The 16,312-nt window shown below is 38.5% G+C and overlaps 1 protein-coding gene across 1 annotated transcript in view; it reads left to right on the forward strand.

Moving 5' to 3' along the window:
- wu:fb13g09 (ATP-binding cassette sub-family C member 5) overlaps positions 1-16,312 on the forward strand; it is a 42,465-nt gene that overhangs the window by 5,779 nt on the left and 20,374 nt on the right. Inside the window, exons 4-14 of the mRNA XM_058407649.1 lie at positions 24-171; positions 5,892-6,125; positions 6,878-7,051; positions 7,546-7,693; positions 10,128-10,276; positions 10,384-10,491; positions 10,955-11,311; positions 12,113-12,184; positions 12,426-12,550; positions 12,672-12,744; positions 12,907-13,110. Coding sequence (XP_058263632.1) covers positions 24-171; positions 5,892-6,125; positions 6,878-7,051; positions 7,546-7,693; positions 10,128-10,276; positions 10,384-10,491; positions 10,955-11,311; positions 12,113-12,184; positions 12,426-12,550; positions 12,672-12,744; positions 12,907-13,110 — 1,792 coding nt within the window. The remainder of the gene's footprint in view (positions 1-23; positions 172-5,891; positions 6,126-6,877; positions 7,052-7,545; positions 7,694-10,127; positions 10,277-10,383; positions 10,492-10,954; positions 11,312-12,112; positions 12,185-12,425; positions 12,551-12,671; positions 12,745-12,906; positions 13,111-16,312) is intronic.

The following is a 16,312-nucleotide window of genomic DNA, read 5'->3' on the forward strand; positions in this document are numbered from 1 at the left end:
TGCCTGTGTGTGTCACGGTTCAGGCTGCAGTCTCTGTGGCATGCCGAGCTGAAGGAAAAAGGCAGAGACGGAGCATCTCTCCGCCGAGTTTTCTGGAGGTTCTGTCGGACGCGCTTTCTGGTGGCTTTGCTCTTTCTCCTCATTTTCACAGTGACCTCCTTCATTGGACCTGTAAGTGTCAACCATCTTTATTCTCCTTCTGTCTTACAGCAATGATTAAGGATCAACCTACACTGACCTACCACACACACACACACACACACACCTTCGAGAAAGATTTCAGAATACTTTTATATGGTTGATGATCTTTTAATAGTTTGCTCTGATTAGAAGGAGGAAGTCTCACATACTGTTAGCGACTGATTGCAATACCTTTTCTGAGATTAAAAGCTTTTAAATCACTTTCTAATGCAAATAACCTGCACTGAACTGGGAGTGCATATTTACTGGACTTTGTACCAGATCAGTTTATTCTTTCCTGTTTGTTATTTAACTTGTGTCCACTCGGAATCTAAGAGCATTAGTGCTTGCATAATGCCACCGAAATTCAATTAAAAAGGTCAAGACCTGCTTAATCTACATGACTGATGCAAAATCATAAAAGCATAACTATTAGAATTGTACAATTAATGAAATATAAATGATGATATATATTTGGTAAGGAGTCTCCAGTTTCAGTTCTTCAGAAAAGTCTTTAGGACTGGGTATGCTCTGGTTTCTTGCCACTTTTTTTTCTTATTAACTTTAAAAGAAAGTGAAGGAATGACTGAGGATACACGCTCTAACATAAGTGATAACATGAGCTGTCCAGGTTCAGGGATGTTCTATAACATGAAATGTAACAATATATGCAGTTAAAAATGAAATTTTTCATAATCACACTCTCTAGTGTCACCCAGATGAGGATGAGGTCTCAAGGTTTCTTCCTCATGTCGTCTCAGGGAATTTTTCCTCACCACCATTGAATCTGGCTTGCTCATTAGAAATTAATATGGGGGAAGTTCTAGCTCAGTGGTTAAGGTGTTTGCCTGCTGATGGGAGGGTTGTGAGTTTAAATCCCAGAACCCCCAAAACTGCCACTGCTGGGCCCTTGAGCAAGGCCCTTAACCCTCAATTGCTTAGTTTCATAAATGAACATAAATGTAAGTCGGTCTGGATAAGGACATCAGCCAAATGCCATTAATGTATAATAAATGACTCAGTTTCTCGCCTACCATGCGGAAGGCCCAGGTTCAATTCCCAGCCAATGCCCAATGCTGGCATGGGCATGGATGCAGTGCTGGTCCCAAACCTGGATAAAATGGGAGGGTTGTGTCAAGAAGGGCATCCGGAGTAAAACCTGTGCCAAGTTGTTGTGCAGACCGCTGTGGCGACCCCTCACACAAGTAGGGAGCAGCCGAAAGATCAACAACAACAACTGTAAAGCTGCTTTGTGATAATGCCCACTGTTAAAAGTGCTGTACGAATAAAATGAAATAAAATAGAATTAAATTGAATAATAATCAATAATTAGAGATGTAACAGTACACTTCGGTCACGATTCAATTTGATTCATGTTACTGGTGTCTCAATTATTTATAACAAATGAAGGAAAAATCTTTTAATGAAGAAATTCTGTTAATGAATAAAAATGATGACTGACAGAGCTCCGAGTTTATTTCGGAATCTGCAATGCAACAACACTAGCATTAGACGGCTACAAACAGAAGGTTTCATTCTCCCAAAAATTTGATTGAATAAATAAAATTCTCTGAGCTGGAGAAAATGATTGATGGAGACATAACGAGCTCTACAGCGATGTTTGAGACGTCATCTTAACAGAAACAGAGCTCCAAAGTCGGCTAAAATGCCCAGCTTCCACAACCTAATTGATTTTTTATTAATGGTGCAAGCTTGGCATGAAAGAGTGTATTCGGGTGACTAGTGTGCTCTGCAAAACTTTACATTTTTTATTTATTTTAAAGATTTTAACCAGAGGTGGACGAAGTACACAACTTCCTTACTTGAGTGAAAGTACAAATACTACTGGTCAAATATTACTCCATTACAAGTAAAAGTTGTAAAGACAGATTTTTACTTAAGTAAAAGTACAGAAGTACTTGTTTTTAAAAGTACTTAAGTATCAAAAGTAAATGTCAACACATTGTTTTATTATTGTTGCATTGTTGTATGCAATACTTACTAGCAACCTTATTTCTTGAAATTGTGATGATTATGGCTTACAGATAAGGAAAACCAAAAATTCTGTGTCTCAGAAAATTAGAATATTACATAAGATCAATAAAAAAGGATATTTCAAAGAGAAATGTCAGACTTCTGAAAAGTATGTTCGTTTCTATGCACTCAATACTTGGTTGGGCCTCCTTTTGCATCAATGCGGCATGGCATGGAGGCAATCAGCCTGTGGCACTGCTCAGGTGTAATGGAAGCCCAGGTTGCTTTGATAGCAGCCTTCAGGTCATCTGCATTGTTGGGTCTGGTGTCTCTCATCTTCCTCTTAACAATACCCCATAGATTCTCTATGGGGTTCAGGTCAGGCGAGTTTGCTGGCCAATCAAGCACAGTAACACCATGGTCATTGAACCAGCTTATGGTACCTTTAGCAGTGTGGGCAGGTGCCAAGTGCTGCTGGAAAATGAAATCAACATCTCCATAAAGCTTGTCAACAGAAGGAAGCATGAAGTGCTGTAAGATTTCCTGGTAGATGGCTGCGTTGACTGTGGTCTTCAGAAAACACAGTGGACCAACACCAGCAGATAAAATGGCAGCCCAAATCATCACTGACTGTGGACACTTCACACTGGACTTCAAGCAACATGGATTCTGTGCCTCTCCACTCTTACTCCAGACTCTGGGACCTTGATTTCCAAATGAAATGCAAAACTTACTTTCATCTGAAAAGAGGACTTTGGACCACTGAGCAACAGTCCAGTTCTTTTTCTCCACAGCCCAGGTAAGATGCTTCTGACATTGTCTCTGGTTCAGGAGTGGCTTGACACGAGGAATGCGACATTTGTAGGCCATGTCTAGGATTCGTCTGAAGCTCCCCCAGATTCTTGAATGGATTTTGCCTGACAATCCTCTCAAGGCTGCGGTTATCCCTTTTGTTGGTGCACCTTCTCCTACCACACTTTTTCCTTCCACTCAACTTTCTATGAATATGCTTGGATACAGCACTCTGTGAACAACCAGCTTCTTTAGCAATGACCTTTTGTGGCTTACCCTCCTTGTGGAGGGTGTCAATGACTGTCTTCTGGACAACTGTCAAGTCTTGAGGTTGTTTTGAGGTAATTAGCCTATTTAGGGTGTGACGCCATGACTTTCCAATATTGAACTTTTTCACAATATTCTAATTCTCTGAGACACAGAATTTTGGGTTTTCCTTATCTGTACGCCATAATCATCACAATTTCAAGAAATAAAGGCTTGAAATATTTCACTCTATGTGTAATGAATCTATATAATATATGGGTTTCACTTTCTCATCTGAGTGACAAAAAATATTGACCTTTTTCATTATATTCTAAATTTTGAGATATACCTGTACACAACTATGTGTATCCACTCATGCACATTTCAATCAAATGGTCTGTAAATGAAGACTGGTCAGAAAAAAAATCTAATCTGCTTTAAAACCCAGCTACACAACTGTAGCTGTACAACCACCCAACAGCAACACTGCTTTAACAAAGAGTTATATATATTTCCACAATTCATTTACATCGTTTTAATATGCATTTACACCATTGTCCAGGCTCCTCCCTCCTGTGTGCAATGCGTTGTGGGCAATATTACCCGTTAGAGTGTGCATTGTTCTGCACTTTGAATTTCTACCGGAAGTAGTAGAACATCCAGGAATTTTTGGAATACTCTTTTCAGTATACTACGATTTGGGGCATACTAATTCTATTTTTGAATACTATTTAGGACACATAGTATGAGAATTTGGACACAGCATACGTTTTTGTGTGTTAACTGACATCATTACCAATGTGTTGGTGGTGTATAATATACAAAGCATATCTTCATCCATTTTGTCAGAAATTGATCAACTGAGCAATTGAGTTAAAAAAATTATGGAAAACCACTGAACTTTACAACACGTGACGCTACAAGAGTGAAAAAAAATCATCCTATGATTAATGTAAATAATTTCTACTCAATGACCATGACAGAAATGTAGTGGAGTAAAAAGTAGAGTATTTGTCTTTCAAATGTAGTGAAGTTAAAGTAAAAAGTATCCAGAAAAAATAATACTCAAGTAAAGTACAGATACTCAAAAAGTGTACTTAAGTACAGTACTCAAGTAAATGTACTTCTTTACTGTCCACCTCTGATTTTAACTCTATTATGTATTCCACAGACCAGGAATTCTGATCCTTAAACCTCAGTAGTTCTTATTAACAGTAATGTATTACAGAATTAAAAAATAGTTATTGATGCAATAACATTCATGTGTTTTGTCTATCTATGTGGTTGTGATTTAACTGTTAGCCTAATAATGTTCACATTTGAGAAAGGCGTAGCTTTATTTAGAGTATCAGCTTTATACATTCCGTCTGAAAGACAAATCTGCTTTCTTTTATATGTTAAATGAGTAAAATAATCAAGTGCACCAAAAATAACTTATTTTTTAAAATGGTATAATAACAGATAATAGTGGATAAATAATAACGATCTTGAACCAAATCACTGGTCATTTTAACCATTATTTTGTTTTTCAGCATAATAAGGTATAATAATAAGTAAAGAATTCAGTTCAAGAGCTCTTTTTAAATCATGTGAATCTCAGCTTGGTTGGAGAGGAGCTGCTCCGCTGTGAAAGAAAGTGGTTTCAAAAAACTAAATAACGCATGAGACTGAAAGCCATCAACCTGAGTTAGATATTTCTGTATGAAATCTGTTTTTATAAATGAACAGAGAGTAGCACACTGTGAAGGGTTGATTATTCACTGATTTATTTATTCACATCTGACCTTGACTTCTATTAGGTGATGTTCACAGCTAGCAATCTGTACAACAATAAAGCTTCTTCTCTCAGTGGGTAAAACTTTAATGTAACTGGTTTAGTAATCAAGTGATATAAAGGTCATAAACATGATCAAATAGAAAGGTTTAACCTGTGGTTTCAGCTTTAAGTAGCTGAGAAAACCTGTTGGAAAAACTATTCAAGAAAGAATGCATGTTTTATGTCAGTTATTTTTGTTTTTTCTCTATTCATTTTATTTTATTTTATTTTATTTTATTTTATTTTATACTTACAGTAAAACTTACTTTTATATAAGCTTTTCTCTGCTGCCATGCCCTCTGACATCTTGAATAAATTATATGACAAAATCAGCCATCTCTAACAGGTGGAATTTTCCTGTCCCATTTTTTTGCCACGTCATGTTAGTGTTAAAGGCTAAATGTGGTTTAAATTATATTTTTATTGTGTATTTTAACGTATTCTGAATAATCATTATTATTATTATTATTATTATTATTATTATTATTATTATTATTATTATTATTATTATTATTGAACGCAACTTTGCTTTACATATGTACCCATATAGGATGTGAATATTATTATTATTATTATTATTATTATTTAACTATTCTTTAACTATAATAATTATATAATTTTAACTATATTTAAAATTTAATTATTTAATTTTACTAATTATTTACCATTGGGTCAGTTACGTGTTTGAATGTATGTATTATGTAAATAATTAGTAATAGCAGTAGAGGAAAGTGAAGACGACCTGACTTGTGTTTCACTGTTTGTAATGTAACCCTCTAGTGAAATATTTTCCCCGGAAGAGCACATATCCAGTCACCTTAACACCTTCACACCTCTGATCTCTGCTCTTCCCACTGTTCCCACTGTGCCGTGTCTCCTGCAGGCCCTGCTGATCCGAGCGCTTTTGGAGTATGCTCAGAGTTCAGAGGTGTGGCTTCCATATGGCCTGGCTTTGGTTGGAGGTATATTCTTCACCGAGTTGATTCGCTCATGGACTATCGCGTTCGTGTGGGCTATTAATTACCGCACAGCTGCACGCCTGCGGGGGGCAGCGCTCACGTTTGCCTTTGACAAAATCCTACGTCTGCGCAGCACTAAAGACATCAGCACAGGGGAGGTGAGAAAACGTCCTTGCTTCCTATCCTATGCTGCACAATGCATGTTTATGACACATACTATATACATATATTGCATGCATCATCATGCTGTTTCATTTGTCTACATACTGTATTGTTTTTCTTCTTAGTCTTAAAGGGGCAGTTTGTAATTTTCAGTGACCTATGCTGCATGCAGGATGAATTGCAATTAAAATGGAAATCATTGCCACCACATGTGTCAGAAGTGTATACGACACAAAAGTGATAGAGTTTCAACTTAGGGGGGCTGGGCTAATTTCAGGGCCTGAAAAATTAAACAGAAGCCCATAATAAAGAAACTAGCTAAAGCTATTACATGGAATGGAAGCATTAAAATACTTGAACAACACATATATGAGCCAGAGTATTATTAAAAGCTTCTTAATCTTCTAGTTCTGATTAAGCATTTTTCTATGCATCTTTTTGTTATGTGGTTTATTTAATATTGTGTGTTTTTTTCCGCATTTGTTTGCCTTTATTGTTCTGTCCACTTTACTGTATTGTTTTTTTATCATCATCTAATGTGCACTGCCACTTTGTCTCCATTAATCACTGCACTACATGTAGTCAGTTGTGTATACTAGATTATGTGTTTTGGTAAATGGCAAAATAATAAGCTGAGAAGTGAACTCTTTAAATGTGCATTTAGACCTACATTTAAGATAATGCTAATACTTATCTGCCCTGATTACAGTTTGATTCGAGCTCATATCCAGATTTCTGTTTTTTTAAGCTGATAAACATTTGCTCCAGCGATGGCCAGCGGTTATTTGACGCTGTATTAGCGGCTTGCTTACTGGGTGGAGGACCTCTGATGGGGCTTCTCACCATGTGCTACAACATCTACTTCCTGGGACCGACAGCAATTGTTGGTTCTATGACCTTTATCATCTTCTATCCATTAATGGTGAGTAATTACGCAATACACATAAGGCTATATGTGCTAGACTGCCATAGCGCTTAAAGCTTTAGTGATGTAGATCCAATAATATAAATATTGTAGAAGTTAATATCAAGGAAGTGATGTAATATGGGTCACCTCATATAGCCTAGATAGTCAACCTATACATATATTTTTATGCTTCTGCTTTATAAGGAGGTCCAATTTTACATCAAGCGAGTGCTAGTGAGCCACATAAAATCAGCTAGGTAATAAACATTGCTGCCTGGTGCATGCAGGTCATTTTAATCTTCTGCATGGGCCACTGAGAAAGCAACTGGAAAGCACAAATAAGCATTACGGAATATGAATACGGAGAACTTTCTCCTACAGTAGTATTGACACAACTACTACACTGAACTCTGCATAAAACCTAAATGATCCTGTGAGTTAAATATATCTGTTCTGTTCAAACACACATCCACTCCTTGTTCATATGTCCACCGTGTCCTTTCATGCAGATGCTGGCCTCGCGGCTGACAGCCCACTTCCGTAAGAAATGCGTGGTAGTTACAGACCGGCGCGTCAGACTGATGAATGAGATCCTCAGCAGCATCAAGTTCATTAAGATGTACTGCTGGGAATCAGCTTTCACCAGGAACGTCCAAAGTAAGCCACGAGTGCCCTCTGAGGCTCCATGCTCTCAGATTCTCAGAAAGGCATCTACACCATTTCTCTCTTCCCATCGGCATCTTAAAGTATTTCTGAGATACCTTCGTCTTTGTGAGGCTTTCCTGCATTGAATATTCCATCAATCAGGGCTTTCTAAAGTCCCTGAGCTACAGGGCTAATTTAAAAAGCATTTAACACTCTTTGGTGCTTAATGTCTGAGGAGAGATTTCACTTAGCTGGCAGCTTAGAGGAGAAGGTGGCCGTAATATATGTGAGTGATAGGCAGGGCTTTTCAATAATCACTGTGGAAGTTCAAAGCTGAAGATTCAGGTTACAGGCAGACTCAGATAGCCAAATCCACATTTATACACCAGGTAAAAGAGGCCAGGGGCAGAACCAGAAAGTGCAGGAACAGGCATAAGGCCAGAAGCAGCACTCAGGAAAGCACTGCATTTTCAATTCAATTTATTTGTTTAGCGCTTTTAACAATGGTCTTTGTCTTAAAGCAGCTGTACAGAAGTATAGAAATTTCTATAGAGAAAATGATAAAGTTTAAAGTTACTATTTATCTCTACCTTTAACCATCCCTAGTTAAAGGTAAAGCTTAGTTCAAGTTAAAATATCTTGAATATAGTCAAAATGAGCTGGTATTTCCTATAAAAAGATTACCAAGAAAACAAATCTGGGATTAATAAGCCTATTTCTAGGCATATTTTACTCATTTTCTCAGCTTGATATTTTCTTGTGCTATTAGCAGATTATTTAAAAAAAAAAATTCTGTATTATTTTTCTAGAAAGATGTTAAAATAGTAAAAATAATGCTATTATATATAATAAATAATGCTAGAAATGCTACAAATAATTTTAGATTTGGTTTACTGTAATCTATATGTATGTATAGATAGATAGATAGATAGATAGATAGATAGATAGATAGATAGATAGATAGATAGATAGATAGACAGACAGACAGACAGACAGACAGACAGATAGACAGATAGATAGATAGATAGATAGATAGATAGATAGATAGATAGACAGTACATTTTACTAAATTCAGGATATTATCTCTTGCTAAGATGGAGAGAGAGAGAGAGAGAGAGAGAGAGAGAGAGAGAGAGAGAGAGAGAAAGAGATTATATTTAAAAATGGGCTCATACAAGGAAATATAACCAGGTGAATAGGTGAATCTAACCCAAGAAAAAGATTTAACAAAAAGTAGAAACCCATTATCCAGTACAGAAGCTGGAAATTAAACAGATGGGTTCCAGAGAGTGGGAAGCCATAAGGCTCAGAGTCACAATGGTGTAACACAATGGTGCTATTTTGTCAATTATATCGATAACCCTATTTAACACATCCAGCCTTTACTTGGTAATTTAATGGACACTAAATCTACAGGCTCAGAGCCAGAGTCTAAATAAACCAGGAAGTCTAGCATAGTTCCAACAAACTTACTGCAAGGGCTCATGTAAGGAGAAGTCAATACATGATTTGGAAAAATGATAATAGCTTGATCACCCATTATCAGCCATATATTTATATAGCTGAAGGCTAGGAGCTCGTATGAACGAGTGTTACTATCATTACCGCTGAAGTTATTTCCACTTGTGCAACTTTTGACAACTCGTTTTCATTATAGATGATTCATTTGATCAGCTAATTACCAATTCAGGAATTTGGCCTACATTCTGTTCAGTGGAGCTGGTGTACAGTGGGAACTACAGACATGCAAATCTTCAGTCTTGGAGTGAAACAGGATCCTGCAGAGTTTAGTGATTTGCCTGCTCTACCACACCTACTTATTAACTGGTGCAGTGAGTAAAGTAAATCACTGAACTGTTCTTGATGCTGGCCCTCCAGGACTTGAATTGGGCACCTTTGATTTAAGACGTAATTAGCCTCTTTAATATTTTAGTGTAATTTCGTTGATCAATAAGGCCCGGTCATGAGCAATGCTATTGTCTTCAATTACCTTTCTCGCACTATATGGACTATCATTCTAAGCATATATTTACTTTTTATTTCGCAGTGCCTTGTGCTTGAGTTACAAGAACACATGAAATGATGCACTGAGCCTTTGTAGAGGTTATGGCCATGGCTCTGGGTTGTTTTTGGATGGATGAAGGAGAAATTGGCCGTCATCCAACCAATTGGTTTGTTCATAGCTATTTAGAAGACAAACACTACAATAGTGCTGGAAGGCTGCTGCTGGGTGCTTCATTCCAACACTCACAACAGTCATCAGGCACTTCATTCTAGTTTAGGGCTTCGAGGCATGAAGATCAGTCTTCCGTCTCTGGTTCTCTGTCTGTGTTATGTTCAGGAGGAACAACTTCTGGCCATTATAAACGAACATCTCACAGCACTCTGGGCACTGCAGATGAAAGTAGGTTTGTCTCCATTCTGACTCTTCTTGACATGTTTTTAGAGGTTCGAGCAGAGGAGAGGAAAATCTTGGAAAAAGGCAGTTTAGTTCACAGTCTCACCACTGGCGTGGCTCCAGTCATTGTTGTGGTTGCCAGCGTGTGTACGTTCACTCTACACATGGCTCTGGGCAATGATCTCACTGCAGCACAGGTATGCTCGCTTTCCAAATGATACACTCCGTACTTAGTTACAAACAGCAACCAACTACCCGTTCTCTGCTGCTCATGTGGTTTCTGTGTTTCTGTTCGTGTCTGTAGGCCTTCACCGTCGTAGCCGTCTTCAACTCTATGACTTTTTCCCTAAAGATTACACCCTTGGCAGTCCGTGGTTTATCAGAGGCCACTGTTGCTGTTAAGAGATTTCAGGTGAACAACGAAAACTCCAGCTCAAGCAAACAGGGCTTGAAATGAGCTGTGTTTTGTTTTGGAAGCCAGTCAGCATTTTACGCAGAGATTTCATTTAAATCTGTTTATTCTAGTCATCATGTTTGTTTTCTCACATGTTTTAACGAGCATGGCTATAATAATACTTGGCTGGTCATTAACATTATCCACCAGTGCCGTATGTTGCCTGCATTTTCAGGTGATTAGGTATTAATTTTAAGTACTGCCACCAAAACATGCAAACCTATAAAGTATTTTAACTTATTTAGTTTACTGCTGCAACACTTTGAAACAAAACTAAGCAGTTTTTCTTAATTGATCTAATTTAAGCATTAGAATTTTTAATTTCTAGTAAATAATACATTTTTGGTTTTGTCCTGAGGGAATACTCACTTTTGCACTTATCTCTACATTCGCAGCTAATTGTTTCTGCAATCTCTTACAGGGACTCTTTATGATGGAGGACCAGGAGGAAATATTAGATAAAATGGAGGATCCTGATAACGCTGTAGAGTTCAGAGACGCCACTCTAGCATGGAATAAAGCTCAGCCCCCACCAGCGAAAAGTGTAAAGCCACAGCCGGACCGGAAAAGACGAGGCATGCGTCAAGTGCTCCGGAGGGAGAAGCTGAGTCTCTATATTAACTCAGAGGATGAGAAAGCAAAAGGCCAGGAGCCCAATGCTGAGCGTCTCCTCACACACATGGAGCAGGAGAGCCCACAGAGCACCATCTCCTCCACCCAGAGCGTGCGTCCACCGCTGCACAAAACCCTGCACCGCGTCCAGCTTTCCGTCCGCAAGGTACCGCATACGTCTCACACCATCTCTGTCACTTCTCAGCGTATTTTCACTGACACGTACAGCTTTGAAGAGATTGTGTTTCAGCATAGACATGTGCTAGTTTATGAATTAGAAATCTTTGGAGAATTCAGCAAATCTGAAAACAGTGTCATATTTATAACGAATTAATGTATGTGTCAAACTGACCCAGGACATTATTGGGGTTTTAAAAGCATAGAAATTTATAAAATTTATTGACCCAAAACAATATAGATAGCATTTGAAATTAATGTTTGCAATTACTATATCACATTAAATAATGAATGTGTCATTTGTTTTTTTGTTTTTTGTCATAAAATAATCATTTGTGCAATAAAATATACTATCATAAAGTCCATAAATCTGAACACTGAAGTGTTAACTCTCGGTGCCGGTCCCAAGCCCAGGTTAAATGGGAGGGTTGTGTCAGGAAGGGCATCCGGCGTAAAACCTGTGCCAAATTGAAACGTGCGGACCAAATGCTCTGCTGTGGCGACCCCAAACAGGGAGCAGCTGAAACAACAACAACAACAACAACAACATTTTGAACTGATTTTTTAAATACAAGTGATGATCAACAATAGAAACACGAGAAACAAAAGATTATTGCAGTCACTGACTCTGAAAAACCTGCAATATGAATTCATATGATCTTAGTTTAGTCTTTTGTAGTTTGATAGGCAGCTGAACTTGTGCTAGTCTGTAGGATGTTTTGAGAACCCTAAAACGAGGTGTTTTATCAGTCCTCAGTTGAGTGGCACTGACTGATCTGTGTTTCCATAGGGTGCACTGGTAGGAGTGTGTGGAGCTGTGGGCAGTGGGAAGAGCTCGTTGCTGTCTGCTCTCCTGGGACAGGTAAAAGATCACAATGCACATCAGAGCCTTTTTCTCTCTGTGGTCTCTTCTGTGAAACGCCCGCTTTATCTCTGTGACCTTTCTAGGAGACTGAGCTGTGCGCTCAAGACAAGTGATAAAGTAAAAAAAAAGTGTACTGGGCACTGACATGCAGGACATGGCCCTCGAGACCAGAATGGGTCAAGCTTTGTAAGATACAAAGGTCACCTTCAGCACAACCTGTTTCTCTTTTTCTGTACAGATGACCTTACTCGGGGGATCGGTGGCTGCGAAGGGGGGCTTTGCCTACACCACTCAGCAAGCCTGGATCCTCAACAGTTCCCTGAGGGAGAACATTTTGTTTGGGAAGGATTATGTGGAGGAAAAGTAAGACCTGCTATTCTGAAATCAGCTAGGAAGAAGCACTGCCTGATGTTCCCGAATTGAGACATGTTTTAAGTAAGACTATAAATCTAAATTGGCTCTGACTTCCTTAATCCCCCTTCAGGTATAATGCTGTTCTGGAGGCCTGCTGTTTAATTCCTGATATCAGTGAGCTACCTCACGGCGATATGACTGAGGTAATGAGGCTCAGTGCACTGTCGCTGGGCTTGTCATAATCATGGACTTTCATTGAAATTTATTGCCATTTTATTGTTATTCGCTGCCGTTCCCTCGTGAACCACTGTAAATAGAAAAGATCTGCTGTAAGTGAAGCCTCCACTTGCACACTGTTTATCTAGATTGGAGAAAGAGGAGTCAATCTGAGCGGCGGTCAAAAGCAGAGAGTGAGTCTTGCCCGGGCACTTTACAGTGACAGACCCATCCTGCTGCTAGACGATCCTCTCAGTGCCGTGGACGCTCATGTGGCTTCCCATCTCTTCCACAATGCCATTCGCAGTGCAGCCGGGGAAAAGACTGTCATATTTGTTACACACCAACTTCAGGTACGTTCGTTTAAAGAGAGTAAGTGTAACAGTTTGTGCAAGTAAACCTAAACCCTCACATGGGAATTATATCTGGAACGGTTGCTGTCCTACACAGCTCCCTAAGGACCGTGAGTAATTATGTTCACTTGTTTTCTAGCCAGCTGTATGCTCCCGCATCATTAGTTCATGTAAAAATAAAAAAGTGCTTGCAGACTGAGAATCAAACAAGTGTCAAATCCAGGAAATGAGATCATCTTGAGGCTAAAAAATCAAACCGTAAAAATTCATCAGAAACATAGCCCGCCTATTTATGTGGGTCAGAATCAACAGTCATGAATGGAAGGTGAAGCTAAACCACATTCAATCTTTTCAACTTTCGGAAAGAAAAAAAAGTCGCTTAACAAATATATGTAAATATCATCCAGTATATCAATTATGTGTTAGAAAAGTTTTGTTCCCCTAACATTTAATGTTATTTTAAGAAGAGACTCTTTTAAAAAATAAATTAATAGATATTTTACATGTTATTTAAACAATATATGGACCATGGTTTCCATCAGTTTCATATATTTCACACACGTTATGGATTGTATTAGTTATATTCTAAAAGATGACAGTGTGTGTTGTTTGTTTCGTGAAAGGTAGGCAGACAGATGCAGTCTGACAGCTTTAATGAAGGCAACGCAGAAAAATCCAGAAACAGCAAAGCAAAGGTCAAAAATCAGACTAAGGTCAGGGAATCAGCAAACAGAGTTAACAAGCGAAAGTAAAGACAGAAGAAAAATCGAGACACAGGAAGAAGTGAGAAAACCAGAACGTCAGACGGAAGAATAAAGCTCAGTAAAGTAGAGGAGTACTGGACAAAACTGGGTTTATTTCACAACCAGACTGCGAATGAAAGTCTCTTTATAAAGGGTTAATGTGAGTGTGGGAAAATAGGGAACAGGTGTGTGTGTGTGTGTGTTAGAGTGAGAGAGAGAGAGAGAGAGAGAGAGAGAGAGAGTGTGTGTGTATTCTGGAGATAAGGGGCAGATGAGCTCTGTTGTGTTGTGTTCTGAGGAGTGTAGACTGGGGCCTGCTGTGCTTGGAGGCCATGGTGTGTTCTGGGAAATGAAGTTTGTTGACTGCATGGACCTGACAGCAGCCGAACAACAAACTGAATACAGTGGAGCCTTGGAATACGAATGCCATCCCTTAGGAATGTTCGCCCCAAGAAATTTGCATCGGCATACGAAGCATGTTTGGCATACGAACAAGCTGAACCGGACCGAACCCCGGCTCAGTCGCTCGTACGTCTGGGAGCCGTTCAAAACTTCAGTGGAAAGCCAAACGAAGCCAACCCGAAGCGAGTTTTACAATTTTTTTTGCACTCAGCGAAAGCTGTTTCGAAAGATTCAACCCACGATACCAACGTTGCCTTCATTCAAAAGCTAGGTGATTTTTCCCACATTTTTTTGTTGACACATTGGTGGTGTGGGTGGTCTGTTCCATTTTTAGCCCAAGCTTGGTGGCATGACTTTCTGTGAGGAGCCTTGAGCCTGTGTAATATTTTTGAGTGGCTGGAACAAATAATCTGCATTTCCATTATTTCTTACGGGAAAATCCGTATCGTAATATATGCCGAGGTTCCACTGTACTGTTATAACCTCAGCGTTGATTCATTTCCCTTAACTGCATGTTCTAAATGATTTATCTTTATTTATTAAAGAACAACTTGTCACAATTTCCCATACAGGAAGCAAGTTTCTGTTGTCACTTGCATTATAACAGCTGTAAACAGTCGCTCCCTCACCGACCTTTCTGTAGACTTTTATAAAGACTTTCAGCTATGGCTTAATATTAAAGCTTTACTTCTGTCTGTTACAAAGTGCTGACTTCGGTAACTCCTGGGGATTGGCGTTAAATAAAACATGTCCTCACAGAAAACTTCACCATATCACGAATTACACACATTTTTAAATCTGTTCATGTGGAAAGTCCATCGTACAAATCCCTGTGTAAGCTGTTACTATAGCAACCGTCGGAGAAAGTTTTGAGAATTCTATAATATTGTATTGCCTTCATATGTCACTAACATGCTTTTTTTAATTATTAAACATATACATATATTATAGAGAAGATGAAGTTTACTGGCTGAAATGTCACGCAATATTTTTCAGTGTGTTTCCATTGTAGAGAAAAGAAAAAGCAGGTTCGATTTTGCTGTAGAGTTCTGGGGAGAGGATAAATCTTAAAGACAGGGCACAGGCGAGATTAACCTGTAGCAGAGAAATAGATAGAGGAAGTGTGGGGAGAAAAAAAAAGGAACTGCTCATAATCCAAAGCATTACCGCTTCATCTGTAAAACACGGAGTGGGGATTTTCACGACTCGGCCGAGTTCAGCTGCCACTGGAACTGGATCACTCGACTTTGCTGTGGATGTGACTGCAGATTTCATAGGCTCAATAATACCAGAATGACACGCACAAAAAAACGTATAGACACTCAGGCGCTGAATATGCTGCTATGATGTTTTACAATAAGTATGATAATGGATGCTTGAAACTTTTTTTTTTTAAATGAGTATAAGAGTATATTAGATTTTCTGGGAAAAAACTACAACTGGGAACTGGAATAAGGCCGATCTGGCTCACGTTCTCATCACACACACAGGTTTGTGTTACAGTTGATATTAACACTCTCATGTCAGCTGATAGCCAACTCTTGGCTTATAATAATTTACAGTCTGAAACGTTTCACCAAACAAGTGCAGGAGTTAAGGATTTGATGGAATAATTTAAATGCCATATTTTTCCCTTAATTAATTGCCAATCATGTCAAATTAAAAAAAGCTTATATATCTCCATATATCATATATGTTTTTGACACATGGAGACAAATTATATGTAGCATATATAATGTGTAGTTGAGATGATGATGATGATGATGATGATGATGATGATGATGATAGTGAGATATGAGATATGATGGGGATGTTGAAATAAGATGATAGTGATGATGGCGGTAGTTAGATATGATGATGATGTTGAAATGAGAGTGAGATGATGATGATGATGTTATGATAGTGAGATGATAATATAATGATGATGATATGATGATGTTGATGATGGTGAGATGACGTTAAGATGAGATGATAGTGAAATAATGATGATGATGAGATGACAGTGAGATGATGATGATGATGATGATGAGATGACAGTGAGATGATGATGTTGAGAT

Source organism: Hemibagrus wyckioides, linkage group LG14 (assembly GCF_019097595.1).
Source record: "Hemibagrus wyckioides isolate EC202008001 linkage group LG14, SWU_Hwy_1.0, whole genome shotgun sequence".
NCBI lineage: Eukaryota > Metazoa > Chordata > Actinopteri > Siluriformes > Bagridae > Hemibagrus > Hemibagrus wyckioides.